Source organism: Spermophilus citellus, assembly GCF_964194105.1.
Source record: "Spermophilus citellus genome assembly, chromosome: 3".
Classification (NCBI taxonomy): Eukaryota; Metazoa; Chordata; class Mammalia; order Rodentia; family Sciuridae; genus Spermophilus; species Spermophilus citellus.
Genome location: NC_138184.1, coordinates 203,729,296 through 203,743,806, shown reverse-complemented (window position 1 = coordinate 203,743,806; position 14,511 = coordinate 203,729,296). Strand labels below are relative to the sequence as shown.

At 35.6% G+C, this 14,511-nt stretch overlaps 1 protein-coding gene across 3 annotated transcripts; it reads left to right on the top strand.

Moving 5' to 3' along the window:
* The first annotated feature begins 4,985 nt into the window (after window positions 1-4,985).
* On the top strand, window positions 4,986-12,425 carry CLDN12 (claudin 12). Of its 3 annotated transcripts, XM_081285927.1 has the most exons (4): window positions 4,986-5,119; window positions 6,547-6,635; window positions 10,564-10,615; window positions 11,231-12,425. In XM_081285927.1, exon 4 carries the CDS (start codon window positions 11,264-11,266, stop codon window positions 11,996-11,998), a length of 735 nt encoding a protein of 244 aa, XP_081142053.1. In that variant the 5' UTR covers window positions 4,986-5,119; window positions 6,547-6,635; window positions 10,564-10,615; window positions 11,231-11,263; the 3' UTR covers window positions 11,999-12,425. The 3 variants fall into 3 exon arrangements, with proteins under 3 accessions (XP_081142053.1, XP_081142052.1, XP_081142054.1); XM_081285926.1 differs by lacking the exon at window positions 10,564-10,615; XM_081285928.1 differs by lacking the exons at window positions 6,547-6,635; window positions 10,564-10,615 and having other exon boundaries at window positions 5,059-5,119.
* The last annotated feature ends 2,086 nt before the right edge of the window (window positions 12,426-14,511 follow it).

Below are 14,511 nucleotides of genomic sequence, written 5' to 3'. Positions count from 1 at the left end.
CAAGTATTTGGGATTTTGACAGTACCACTACACCCAATTTTATTTTCTTTTAAACGGTAAACCTATATTAGTTAAGTAATCAGGGGGAAAGTCTGCTTATATAGTAGGATAAATTAGGTCAAGGGTATTTTACTTCAGGTTATATATAGTTTTTTAATAAAGTTATGTTTCTTTTGAGCCCAGTGCTGATTTGCTTTGCAAAAATGGTGAACAGAGATTTCTCTGAGGTAGACAGAGATTCCTTTGAGGTAGTTAATGAAAACTACAGATTTATTTCTAGCTAAAAAATTTGCATAAACCCCTGTATTTTCTAAGCAGTTCAGAGTTTGCAAAATTCAGATTAAAAACAGTTAACAAAGGTAAATTCCACTCAACATTCATGCAGGTATATTTAAAAAATGTTTCAAAGCACTAGCACAAGTTCACATAAAAATTACAATTTAAAATGAAAATTAGCAATAATATAAATACACAAAAGACATGTTTTGCCAAAGTATGTCAACATTTTGTTTAAAGACCAAATAATGAATTGAATTTATATTTTTAAATCCTTAAAAGTATATCAAATTTAGTTTAAATCTGTCTCTCACAGAATAGACAGGTGGAACAAACTCAGAAATTTTGTTAAAAGTACATGGACTATGCTGGTAATTATAATATCTAACACGATAGTGTTAGAGTTGGTACTGTGCTGAACATTACATATATTAATTCACTTAATTCCTGGTTATTTATTTTTTAAATTTGGGGGGGGGTACATATATGAAGATTTTTTAAAAGATTTTAAGAGTCTAAAATATTTGATAGCTTTTAAAAAGGAATTAGAAAAGATTATAGTCTTTGCTTACAAAATTTTATAATTTTGTGAGATGAACATAGCTGACAAAAAGTGTCGACAACATGCTATAATTTTTACTGCAAAAGTAATAATTAAAAATAAACAGCTATTTTTTTCCTTAGATATTTCATATCTCTTATATTCTGATTGGAGCTTGGCAAGTTGAAAGTATTAAGGGAAACCTTTTTGACCAAAGTCAACTGAAAGAAAATAAAAACAAATAGATGATAGAAATGAGAAAAGGGCAGAGAACAGAAAGAGAAATTTGAATGGAAAGTTATAGTATGTCCCTGTGGACAACTCAGGATTAACAAGTGGGATCATTTCCTCTCAGTCAATTATACTAAGAATAAAAAAGCTAGAGGCAATTTTAACTATTACATATTAAGCCATTCTGGTTTTTAGGAATGTTTTGCTTTTCACCATATGACAGTTGCTTAATTAATAGTTGTTGGTACTTGAAGACTTCGGAGGAAGTAATCACCTCTGTACATATTATTAAATTGTTCATAATAGATATTAAATTCTTTGGGATGCCCAGATACCAAGCTCTGTGAAGCGTAGCTCTTATGTGAATCATGTCCTTTGAAATACTTGGAATTTGAAGAACAGGATATGTAGTTTATATTATAACTAATTTTTAGACAACATATGACAAAGTAGTTTTTTCCTGTTTACTTTGTAAACTCTGAGTGCATTTGAAGTTGAAAGCAAAGGACAAAAGCTTCCTTTGTTCATGGCCCATATCCCAATATGTTTTTCTGAAATTGCCAATATTGTCTGACCAATGTCTTCATTTTTTATTGGCTATCAAATATTTATTACTAGTATTATTTCTATATAAAAGACTATATAAAGAAGAGCGTCATAACTTTCTTTTAATTTTATATTAAGAAAAAGGACAGTTAATAAAGCTAAAATATACCTTCATTTTTATTTGTATATGGCTTGCTGCAAATTGAGAGAGATGAAGAATATTTTAGATCAAGGACAGATGTTAAGTAAAAGCTTATGATTTTGGGTAGATTGGAAACAAGATTAAATGAGCAGAGTAAATAAAAGTCCCTGGTCAACTGAATCCTAATGGGGAAATAACAATACTATATAATGATGGATCCTCAGTTTCAAAAACAAATTTTTCCTGGAAGTGGTACCATTTCAGGTCAAGAGAAACGGTAAGAACAAAATAATGAGCACACATGGTCTTTACTAAAGTATGAACCAGAAAAGCTGATCTGCCTCAAAGAACCATTAATATTTTAATGCCAAATTTATAACACATTTCTTCAAAAGTTTAACAGAGGTTTCGCTTTTAAAACTCGGAAAAAACAGTAATGGTAGGTGTAGTAAAAACTAAAGTTTTTAAATGCTTGAGAACAATTACAGGCAAATGCCTTCAATTATCCTAAATATAGGAAAATCTTGTTGTACAGTCTCCTTTCTTTCTTCTCTCCTCTCCTCACTAGTAATTTTATTAAAGAAGACAGAAACAAATGTGCCATGATCTTACCCAATCAGTAGTATACCAATAATTCTAGCAGTTTTTAAAAAAATATATAGGTGCATTGATTTATCTTATAAGCAAGCATCAAGAACAGCATTTTTTTTTTTTTTAATTGAGACAGGGTTTCACTATGTTGCCCAGGCTGGCTTAAAACTCCTGGACTCAAGTAATCCTCTTGCTCAGCCTCCTGAGTAGCTTGAGACTTTAGCTCAATTACCTAACAGTTTTCAATGATGTTCTTTGTATTTGTGTACTGGAGATCAAGCCCAGTGCCTGGCACATGTTAGGCAAGTGCTCTGCTGATGAGTTATATCCCCAGCCCCACCAAACAGTTTTTAAGTGATAGCTCACTGTTAAAATTATTCAGAACTTTTTTATCTTTCTTTATTCCTGGGGCTACCATAATAAAATACCACAAACTGAGGACTCAGACACCACAAAAATTTATTGTCTCAGCTCAGGAGGCTAGGAGTCTGAGATGAAGGTGCTTGCAAGGCTGGGTGCTTCTAAGGGCTGTGATAGAAGCTGTTGAATACCTTGAGCCTAGTGACTGATGGTGGGCTGACATATCACCCCAATCTCTGCCTCACCTCTACAGTATAGTCTCCCTTTGTTGGTTGTCTCCAAATTTCTTTTTTTTTTTTTAATGTATATGCCTATGATATGCGTGACTCTTTTTTTTTTTTTCAGTTGTAGATGGGCACATTATTTTTATGTGGTGCTGAGGGTCAAACCCAGTGTCTCACACTTGCAAGGCAAGCGCTCTACCACGGAGCTACAGGCCTAGCTCCTACAAATTTCCTTTTTAAAAGAATATTAGTCACTGGATTAGGGTATAACCTAAGAACCTCACTTTAATGTGATTACCTCAAGACCCTATGTCCAAATCAGATTGCATTCTGAGGTATAAGGAGTCATTCATCCATCTGCTATTGCCAGAGCTGGCCTGGAGTTCAGAGCATCATCCAGAGATCTTTACATACACTACTCAATGCTTTCTTCCTCACTGATAAAATTCTCAGTCTGGTTTCGGAATTGAAGTGCTTCTGGACTTAGATAACTTTATTCATTCTGTGAAACAGTATGGCAAATGAGAAGGAGGTAGGAATGGGAATCAGTCCTTATTATGTGCTGGACTGTTGTAAACTTCTGTATATTCTCTATGAATATTAGTCCTTATCTTGATTTTCTTATGTAGCTGTACTATTACTACAGAGGAGACTCTCAAGGTGCAAAGAGTTTACTTAATTTACCCAAGGTCATAAAGGATTAGAGTGGTAAAGGGATGGGTGCATTTCTTTATTTTGGCATAGAACATAATTTTTTTTTTTGGGGGGGGGTACAAGAAAGGATATTATTCTAAATGAAATAAGCCAGTCACAGAAAGAAAAAAATACTGTGTGATTCCACTTACATAAAGTATCTAGAGTAGTCAAAGAAAGAAACAAGGAATAAAATGATTGTTGCCAGGGAGTGGGGAGTAGAGTAACTGAAGAATTCCTGCTTAATGGGTGTAAAGTTTTAGTTATATTAGATGAACACGTTCTAGAGGTGTGTCTATAACATACAAAGCAACTATATGATATTGTGTAATTTAATATTTGTTGAGAGTAGATCTCATAGTAGTTGTTCTTAACACACACATGCACACACACAGAGAACATGATTCTTTTCCTCCTTTATATTTTGAAAAATTTCAAAGCTGCAGAGAACTTGAAAAAATAGTGCAATGAACACCCGTATGCTTACCCTTCTTTGATTCAACTGCCAACATTTGCCACATTTTCTTCGTGTGAGTGTGTGTGTGTGTGTGTGTGTGTGTGTGTGTTTGAAAGGAGGGTGAGATCATTTGAAAGTAGTAGAATCTAAAACTTCAAACTTTTTCTTCAAAAATAATAAAATCAATGCCATACAGGAATCATCTAGTTTAAATTCAGATACTTACCAATACAGGACTTCACACTTAAAGAGAATCCAACAACAACAACAACAAATGGAACAGTTGAAATTTTGTAGGACAGTGCATTTATTTTAAATATCTAAGAAATAGCTAGAGACATGATATTTAATATATTGAGTCTCCCTTTTATTTCTCAAATTTTTATTGGTGCATTATAGTTGTACATAATGTTGGAATTTGTTACATATTTGTACGTGCACACAATAGTCTTTTAATTTCCAAGACAGCAGTATGATGTAGGTAATATTATCATTTTCACAGCTAACTCAAATAACTAAAGAGGTAACTTTCCCAGGATCACTCAACCCGCGTACACCAGAGCCCCATACAAACCCAGGCTGTGTGGTTCTAGAGTTTTAACTCTTTCAGCTTTGTGCCTAGATAAATACTTGGTGGCGGGGGTGGGGAGGGTCTCCGGATTTAGGAATTTTTGCTACCCTTCTACGTGCAAGTCATATTTAATAGGAAATACTGGCTTGGGTACTAACAACGATTCTCAATTTTGTCTGGTGTAGCGCGCTTGGGCGCGCTTGTGTTTTTAAATTCATAACCTAAATCCAGAGAGAAACCAGCTACCAGAGAACTCAAGGGAGGCGGGGTATGTTGCCTACGGCCGGCGGACCAGTGCATCCTGGGAGTTGTAGTCCCAGGTGTCCAGGGCAAGCCTGCGCCGGGCTGCGGGAGAACCTGCCTGCATTCCCAGAAGCCTCCGGGGCGGCTTCTTCCCTGGAAACGCACTTCCGGGGACGCGGAGAGGGAGACGTTCCAAGAGGCTCCTCAGTGTGGGCGAGTGAAATGCCCTGGCTGTGAGGAACAGGTAGGTGTGGTCAAGAATGTTCCAATTTCAGAGTCTTTTGCATAAGTAGTTGGGGGTTTTATGTAAAACAACTAAGTCGAAGGAAATCAGGGACATTGGAAAACGTTGTCCACACTTTTGGAGGTGAAAATCGAATGAGGTATTTGATACAGCTTTAAAATGTTGTTTTGTACGGAGGAGTATGGAAATACTGCTGCTGGAGAAGCTGAGGGCTTGGAGCTAGACTGGCTGGGGTGTGCGGTGCGAAGCTGCAAGTTTCTATTTTTGAATAACCAGCTGATGCTGGTTGTGTAATCATGACCTGCTCGCGGTTCAAACCCACTCAGTGTTGCAGGGATGGGCTTGCTCTGAGAACGTCCACAGTCATCACAGTTGCGGTCTCTTTCCATTGGCTCTAACTAGGAGGATTACTCACCCCCACCCCGCTTTTTCCTTTCTGCCAGCTCTAGGCTTCCTAATGACACAACTCAGGGGAAGGACGGGGGAGGCAGGTTGCCCCGGGAGCATGATTTGCATTTCTCCAAAGCTCAGGTTTTGTGTTTGGTCATTGAAGGGACCAGGCATCACGTTAGAGAACGACCAAATATGGTGTACTCGCTTAAAGTGATTGTTCAGTGATCCAGTTGTGTGTTGTTATAAAACGATTTCCTCTGACTTTGGAGTAAGCAGTTATGCTTGTTAACAACTCAAAGACTTACAGATGGGGGAAGGGGACACTTGATTGAAATCAATGCCTTAAGGCTCGTGAAACAATCCTTAAGTTTTCATTCTTATCCTGCCTGTTTGAGATAAATAGTATTCGAAGAAGACATTGCTGATAGTTAAAATAGATATATGGAAATATCCTAAAATGGCAAATTGAACCACCAGTGGAACTATAAACTAAAAGGGGTAGATGCATTCTAGTTGCAAATTGCAAATTTTAGGATGCACAATGCAGATCAGCTTTACCTAGTTTTGTTGTGGTATCCTTTTAAAACAATGTATTTCTTTTGCTTCTAATACAACTACAGAGTATTTCCTCATCCTCTTTTCACTGTAGTCATACGAGAAGGATGTAAAATTGTATTAAAACATTGATCATATGTTTCCAAGGCACTAAAGTGATTTGTATCCTTCTCAAATTATTTGAGAGTTATTTCTTTATCAAACAATTTATGAATTTAAGAATAGTCTGACCTTTCTTTTTTTTTTTTTTTTTTTGGTCCTTTTAAACCAATGCTGAAGATTGAACCCAGGGCACATTGCATATACTATATAGGCATTCTACCACTAAGCTACATTCCCAATCCTAAACTGCCTTTTTGGTTTAACATTTCATTCATTTTGGGTGATTGCTAATTATTTTTTCTAATTTCATATGAATTCAAATTGAGTTTTTAGAAAAGTTTTATATTTACTTGGGGGGCATTTTTCCTGTTTCCTAGGCCCAAATCATCTCTACTGTGTGTTCAAATGTACATGGGTTTCTTCTAAGTTGACTAAAGCTGTTTTAGAACTTCAGGTACCTCAAAGAGTAAGTACATCCTTTGGTTATATCTTTTTTCCCTTCCTCCTGCTCAGTTAATAATAATGTTTTTGTTCTCCCTCTTCTTCAACCAAATAAAGGCATAGGACAGCCTTGTGAGTGCAAAGATTGATGACTTATTGTTTCTAAGAAAACCCAAATTACAGGTAGAAAGGACTGCCAGTGTTCCCATAAAGAATTGATTTAGCTGCCATGAGACATGTGTCCTTTATAGCTAGCTGTTCCTCCGAATTGTCCTTGAAAAAATTATGATGGGTTTGTGAATTCCTAAAGCTCTTAGCCACTATTTTTGCTCCAGTCTTCTTTGAACTCTGTTCAAAACCACAGAAAAGATAACCTTTGAAAATGTTTTTATTCAAAATTATACCTTTGATTGCACTTAATTGTGTATCAGATTTTATCCATCCACTTCTCTGAAAATCACTGTGGAAAAATGTGAAGTGGTTGTTTTGAAACAGTGTATTTTATTTGGTCAATAACTACTCCAAAGAGAATGTGTTATCATTATTGCTAGATCACTGTACTCATCTGTGGTTGTTTGCTGAGAATCCAGATTAAAAGCATATTCTTTCCTTAAAAAGTAAATAACCTACTACTAATTATTACAGCCTTAAATTTATGACTATTCTGGTTTTCAAAGGGTTTTACTGTTCACCAACTCACAACTACCTTATGGGACATTTTACTGATTAGAAATTTCAAGTTCAGAGGACATAGTAACTTGTTTGTAAATGACAGGTTAGGACTGGTATTGGGGTCTTTGGTCTCCTAGATGACAATACCATCCTGCCTTCCAGATAGAAACAATAAACCCACACGTCTGTATACAAGACCCAATTCAAAACTGTCACCCATGGCATGAGAGTTCATCAGTTTTGCTAAAGCAGAGACACAGTCAAACAGCTTGGAAGCTTCAGAGCACAGGATGGAATGAATTGTTCCCAATAAAGTGAATGCAACTGCCAGTAAAGTAAATTTGTAACTTTTTCAGTATCCAGGCCATGGATCCTCTGTTTGCTCTTTCATTCAATAAATAAGAGAATGCTTTCTATGTGCTAATGTTTAACTTAATAAAACAGAGGTATCTCTGCCCTGAAATTCATAATCTGGTGGGAAAGAAGAATACCCAAATAAAGGGAAGGAATGGGAGCGTTTAGGGTAATGTTAGTTAAGCAAAGAATATGATAGATAGGATTAAGAAAGTTCCAGGAAGAGTAGCATGTGGGAAAGTCCGTTACCAAATTAGAAAGTGGAAAATTTGGGAAGTTACAAAGAAAAGCAATGTGGCTATAAAGACTAGAGTATAGGTGGGAGAGCAGTTCATAAAGAAGCTTGAAAATTCAGGCAGCAGTTAGGTGGTTTAAATTGTGGGTAAGTTTTAAAACTTTGGAGACTGTTCTGCTGGAAATGGGAAGCTATTGAATGTGAAGAAATGGAATAACATGATCAGTTTTATTTTTGAAAACAATTACATAATTAATTCTCTTAATACACAAACAAGTAGAGATCTTTTTACTCTCTCAAGTATGAACATATTCTAATCTGGAAGTCAGTATTATCTTTCAGTTTTAAAACACTAAGCATATTCCTTCCCCAGCTATTAGGTGTTATCCCTCTTGAGGGATATAGGACTTATCAAATCACATGTATGTGGAATTAATAATTGGGTATAAAAAGTAAGTTACCTAAGGAAGTTATAAGGAGCTAGACGTTAATTTCAGCACAAGGGTTTAGCTTACGAATTGATGTTAATAGTATTCTCCTTCTAGAAAAAAATACCATAGTTAGTCTTTGTTGACTCTCTATAAATAAAACTTTCGGTTAGTTCCAAAACCTGAATTAAGAATGCTTCATCAACAGCAGGTTCCGAGGACTAATGTAATACTTTTATTGATTTGTTGTAGGATCTAGTTAAACACATTTTAAAACTAAAATAAATATTGGCCTACGTCAGTTCCTTAATGTTGTTTGACAGTCTGTAGGCTGGGAATTACAGGAATGAATTTATAATAATAGTTATTTATCCTGATCTTGTTTCTCATTGCCTTTGGATTGTAGTTTATAGACAAATCTCAATTACATTCCCTGCCTCTGGAAGGAAGAAGGAATTGTGACTAGGTTACAACTTTAAGTGGGTTATTTTGAAGCTTTGAAAGAAACAGAGGGAACCTTTTTCTTATGTGTTCACAACTTTGATCAAATCTTTATTCTCCTTCATTCTCAATCTTTCTGTAACCCTGGATGGTAAATTTTTAGGAACATATATCTTATTACTTCACTTAGTACCTATAATAATCACTTAACGTGTAGTATTCTTAAAATTGATTCACATCAGCATTTAACGTAGCATTAAACAACATAATCTTTTTGACTGTTAACACATTAGATGGAAGGTCCACTCTGAGTGATCTCAGTGTTCTTCCAGGACCTAAAAGAGTTTTGTATATGCAAAATACTCAGCACAACATAAATACTCATTGAATGAATGATTGCTTACTCATAGCTGTTTTCTTGTTTAGTTGTACATTACCTGTGGCCCACCTTTGTGAGTTATTATGGTTTGGTACATGGCCCAGTATTCATTTATTCAAATATTCCTAGAAATACTTATATGCCAGGCATTGTACAAACTGTTCACAATATATGGGGGAGACAGATGAATGAACAAAAACCAACAGGAGGCTGAATTCTGGAGTGTGACATTATTATTATCTTCCTGATGTAAACATTCTCAAATCTGCACTGGTGTTTTCAAGGCTAGAAAGGTTTTGCTTGCTAAAATTAAACAAGACAGTTTTCTTCCAGTTTGCATGAAGAAGTAATTCCTTTGTCTTTTCATTCATAAAACTTTCTTAAACAGTTGCAACTTCTGATAATACTGGCAGGTAACATAATAAATAAGTAGCAACCTAATATCCGTACAAGAACTTAGAACTAACCATTTTTAATTTGAGATCATTTGCTTAAACTCTGCTTTTATTTGTATACTTGTATATACATATATACATATACTTCAAACATACATATGTACATATAGGCATATAAGTTTTATTAAAATTACTACTAATTCATAGGTTGGATTAAATAGGTAGCTAACGTTTTCTAAAGAACATTGTGTCCTCCCACTGGAACATAACAATCATATTCTAATCCAGTTTGTTAGCAGTTTGGTCATAGTTGTCTTTTCGACCCTGATCTCCTGGGAATGCTACTCCACCATCTCAATAGATCATATTTGATCCTTCAAAAGACAATGGATTTTGTAAACACCCATACTGTACCAGAAATAAAAATTATTCTCAACCTTTATTCCTTCATTATGCTCTGATCTATAAAAGTAAATTTGCTACCTTATTAAAGTAGTTTGAATAAAATGCTAGCTTATAGTTTATTATATACAGAAAACAGATTTTTAATTTGGGTCGAAAAAGGCAAAGTACAGTTTTTCTTACAATAGCAGAAATAGAGACAGGTTGTCATTACTTCAAAGATCTTTGCATTCATTTCGTATGAACAGTAATAGTATAATGACCAACAAGTGCTGTAGAGTTCTCTGAGAGCACTTGGGTCTTGTTGAATCATTCTGGAAGTAGTTGAGCAGGATAATTTTAGAAACCCTTGTTCTTGGCTTTTCATTTGACTAACTCATTGAAGATGAGTCCATTTACTTTTAATAATTCCCCAGTGTACTCAGTATGTAGAAATGAGATGAGCTTGCTTTTTCTTATTTAACATTCATTCAACAAATGTTCTTTGAACTTCTTCAGATTGCAAGCACTGAGCTGATCTCCAGATGTTAAGAAGTAAACATTTGCATAGCACATTGCCCCAGACATGTTTTAAGTACTTGACATTATATTATCTCTTTGAACAACCATGTGAGGTAGGCACTATTATCTTCTTCGTCAATTTACAGATGGATATGAGGCACAGGAGAGTTCTGGAGCTGGCCCAAGGTTAATTGGCTAGTAAGTGTGAGGAGATGGGGATGAGAACCAAGCATTCTGGTTCAGAGGCAGCTCCCACCCACTTTGCTGTCCTATATTGCTTTTTTCCTCATGCCTTTGCCTTTTATGAGCTGCTTTCATCTTTGCTTTATGCTGGTCTCCTTTTATACTAGCATGAGCATTTAAGGCTCAATTTGTAGTGTTTGCAGTTAATTGATAGCTAATGAGTGTTCTAACCCTTATTATATGTTTGAGTGCCTGATACCTAAAAATGGTTGATATTTGTGTATTGAATGCATGATTATTGACAACCAGGAGAATTTTAGGTGTGATGTTAAGATAATTTGACATTATTTTTGTTCTTCCTCTGAGTAACAGTGAAGAAAAATATTGATGACTAAATATTTTATAGTATATAGTCAATGGAAACCAATCATATGTGTTTGCACCTGAACTCTGAGGTCATACACATGTTACATATATGCATTTATACATTTATATTGTATAGAGAACAAAGGAATTTCCCTTTTAGCATCAACATTTCCTCAATAGATGTGTTGCTAATTGGTACCACCTTTCCTGCTGTAATCTGCTTTTCTCCCCTCATGCTTTGTCTTCTTGTGTGTCACCCCTTAGTCTGATTGAAAGTACTGCACAAGCCTGCCTGCCATGGGCTGTCGAGATGTCCACGCAGCCACAGTCCTCTCCTTTCTATGTGGGATTGCCTCAGTAGCGGGCCTCTTTGCAGGGACTCTGCTTCCCAACTGGAGAAAATTACGACTGATTACATTCAACAGAAATGAGAAGAACCTGACTGTTTACACAGGCCTGTGGGTGAAATGTGCCCGGTACGACGGAAGCAGTGACTGCCTGATGTACGACCCTACTTGGTACTCATCAGTTGACCAGTTGGACTTACGTGTCCTCCAGTTTGCCCTGCCCCTCAGCATCCTGATCGCAATGGGTGCCTTGCTGCTCTGCCTGATTGGAATGTGTAATACAGCCTTTAGGTCCTCTGTGCCTAACATCAAACTGGCCAAGTGTCTGGTCAATAGTGCAGGCTGCCACCTGGTGGCTGGGCTGCTGTTTTTTATGGCAGGTAATGTGAGCCTCTCTCCATCCATCTGGGTCATCTTTTATAACATCCATCTGAACAAGAAGTTTGAGCCAGTCTTTACATTTGACTATGCGGTATATGTCACCATTGCTAGTGCTGGAGGTCTTTTTATGACTTCCCTTCTACTGTTCATTTGGTATTGCGCATGCAAATCTTTGCCTTCTCCTTTCTGGCAGCCACTGTACTCCCATCCTCCCAGTATGCACACTTACTCGCAGCCCTATTCAGCTCGATCCCGCCTCTCTGCCATTGAAATTGACATTCCAGTAGTTTCACACACTACCTAATGGGGATATAGGTAATTGTTTAAAAAAATAAACTTGTTGTAGCCTCACATTCTCCCCATGTAAAGAGCTATATATACATTTTCCTGTGTTCCTAACCAGTCAATGAAGCCAAATTTGTGTGTCCTGCTAGAATGAAGTGCTGCTAGTTTTTATGAGGAGTAAATTACGTTATTTTAAGTGAGAAACATTCCTTTTATCTTGCTTCTTATACTGGAAGGGTTTTTAACCTCCTTGTTGATATCTGACCAATAATTTAAGTGGAAAGGACTTGTGTCACAGCTGAGGTGATTTAGAACAACATGGTAAAGATGATGACTAAGAGAAGCTGTTTTATACAATCTTTCTGAGTATTTCAGATTATATGGTGTCCTTTTTCTATAATACCTTAAACTGGAAAAAGAAAGGCAATTTCAAATATAAGAAATTTCCTTCAAATAGGGTAATATTTTGACAGTAGTCAATAATTTACCAGTTTAAGGCTTTAACTTTTCTTTGGGGGCTAATTGTACTGAATAGTCTTGTTGTGATAAAGATTATTTTCTTTTGTGAATTCCTTATCTTCTACCTCATACCAATGTTTGAAAGCAAAATGGATTTTAAGTGATTTCATAGTAAAACTAACATTTTAAATATCTATTAGTTACAGATAACATTTAACAATTTTTAAAGTTAATGATTCAATAATTGCTGAAGTTAAAATGTGACATGTGACAGGTTGGTGCTTTCTCTGAGGCAAAAAAAAAAAAAAAAAAACATCCTTTTTTCCACATACCATCCATCAAGAAGTACTCATTACCACATATAATCAGTCTCCAAAGGGAAAGAAAAATTAAAAGGTTCTTCAAACCCAGTGATTTGTTCTCTTGAAGACAAAAATGGTAGGGGGCATGAGTCTGTTCTTCAGCACAACATTAGAGATTCACTCACTGATTGCTGTTTGAGTAATGGGGTGAAGTAAGGGATGGCTTTTCTGTGACCACATTCACCCTTGATTCATTTCCTGCTCCCATCAATGATTATTTCCTTGAGCGTATATCTCTGCCTAACACTTTAGTAGGTGCCTTAGAAGATACATGAAAATAGGAGATCTGGTCCCATCCATGAAGAAATTTTAATCTAATAGAAAAGATCAAACTGTTACCTGACAATTTGGGAACAGTCTGACTTCTTTAGCAGGTGGCCTTAACTTCTCAGTCATTGATCCAGGAATATAATTTCACCCAGAGATGAGACTTCCTGACAGACAAGTTGTACACTACCAGCAAGTCCCAAACTCTGGAAATTTGCTTTATTTCAATTCATTGAATACTTAGGGCACCTACCTTAGCCTACATGCTGTAATAACACTGTATCAAATTCTTGAGAATGGGCAAAAGTTGTAGAGAACTTTAAGTTGTACCTTTCCACCTCTGAAAGTATGATGATGTATTAAGGAGGGACATGTTTTAAAAATCTCCTCTTATGTGGTATCAATTAGATGAAACCAGGTTAACACTAAGATAAGACTTAGAAATTCAGGGATATTGGGTTTTTAGCCCTATGAACTTGAGCTGCTTATTTAGTTGGTGTGATTTGCTACATATTAGCATTATGTTTGCAAGGATTTTATTAACTATTAAAGATTTTACAAACAGCTAGTTATATGGTAAACAGATTATTATGCCTCTTTTACAAATCTGAGAGTATGGATCTGATATTTCTAGATATATATATATAGAGAGAGAGAGAATTTTTTTCCTAATTCAAATACTACTTTATGTACATAGAAATAAATCCATTTGTGTAATTTTTAAATGGCATCAGTAGAAAGCATGCAAGGCTTTGGTTTTTAAATTGTGGCTTCTGATATATCTCAGTTCTCATTCTTTTCATTCTTCTCAGTTGTAGCTGATCTTGATCATTCCAAGAACAATGGTAGGTGGAATTTTGAGATTAATATTAATTTTCCCTCTTTGCTAATTAATTTCAGTCCTTCATCTCACTAAATTTTGGTTCAGAAGAATCAAGAATTCCACCACCCCTTGGTCTTTGTGTAAACAATGTTAAAGAAAAGTAGGCTAGATAGTTTTTAGTTCCTGGAATTATAACTATAAACATTGAGAATCCTTTGGCTTCATAATCTGTTGTCACAGTAAGTATTTAATTATGGATTCACTTGGCAAAAGAAACAGCTGTTTCCTTATTGTCTTTTTAGTGTTTCAGATTTGCTATTTTTTAAATCCATCAAAGGAAAGCAAGTATTTATAGTTCGTTTAGTCACTCTTGAGCATTCATCAGGCTATCATTGTAAAGGGGGAATAATTTGTTGTTAAAGGCCTTTTACAGAAACCAACTTGGATAATAACCTTAAATGTTAGTATGGTGCACCAGATTTGGTTTATCCAGCCATGGAAGAAAAACAAATCAAGAACCTGAGTTTACTTGTATATATATGCTGTAATGGATAGTATGTTTGCTGTAAACTGCAAGGTAAAACCTCAATAAAGTGTACTGTACTTCTTGATGTTTATTAA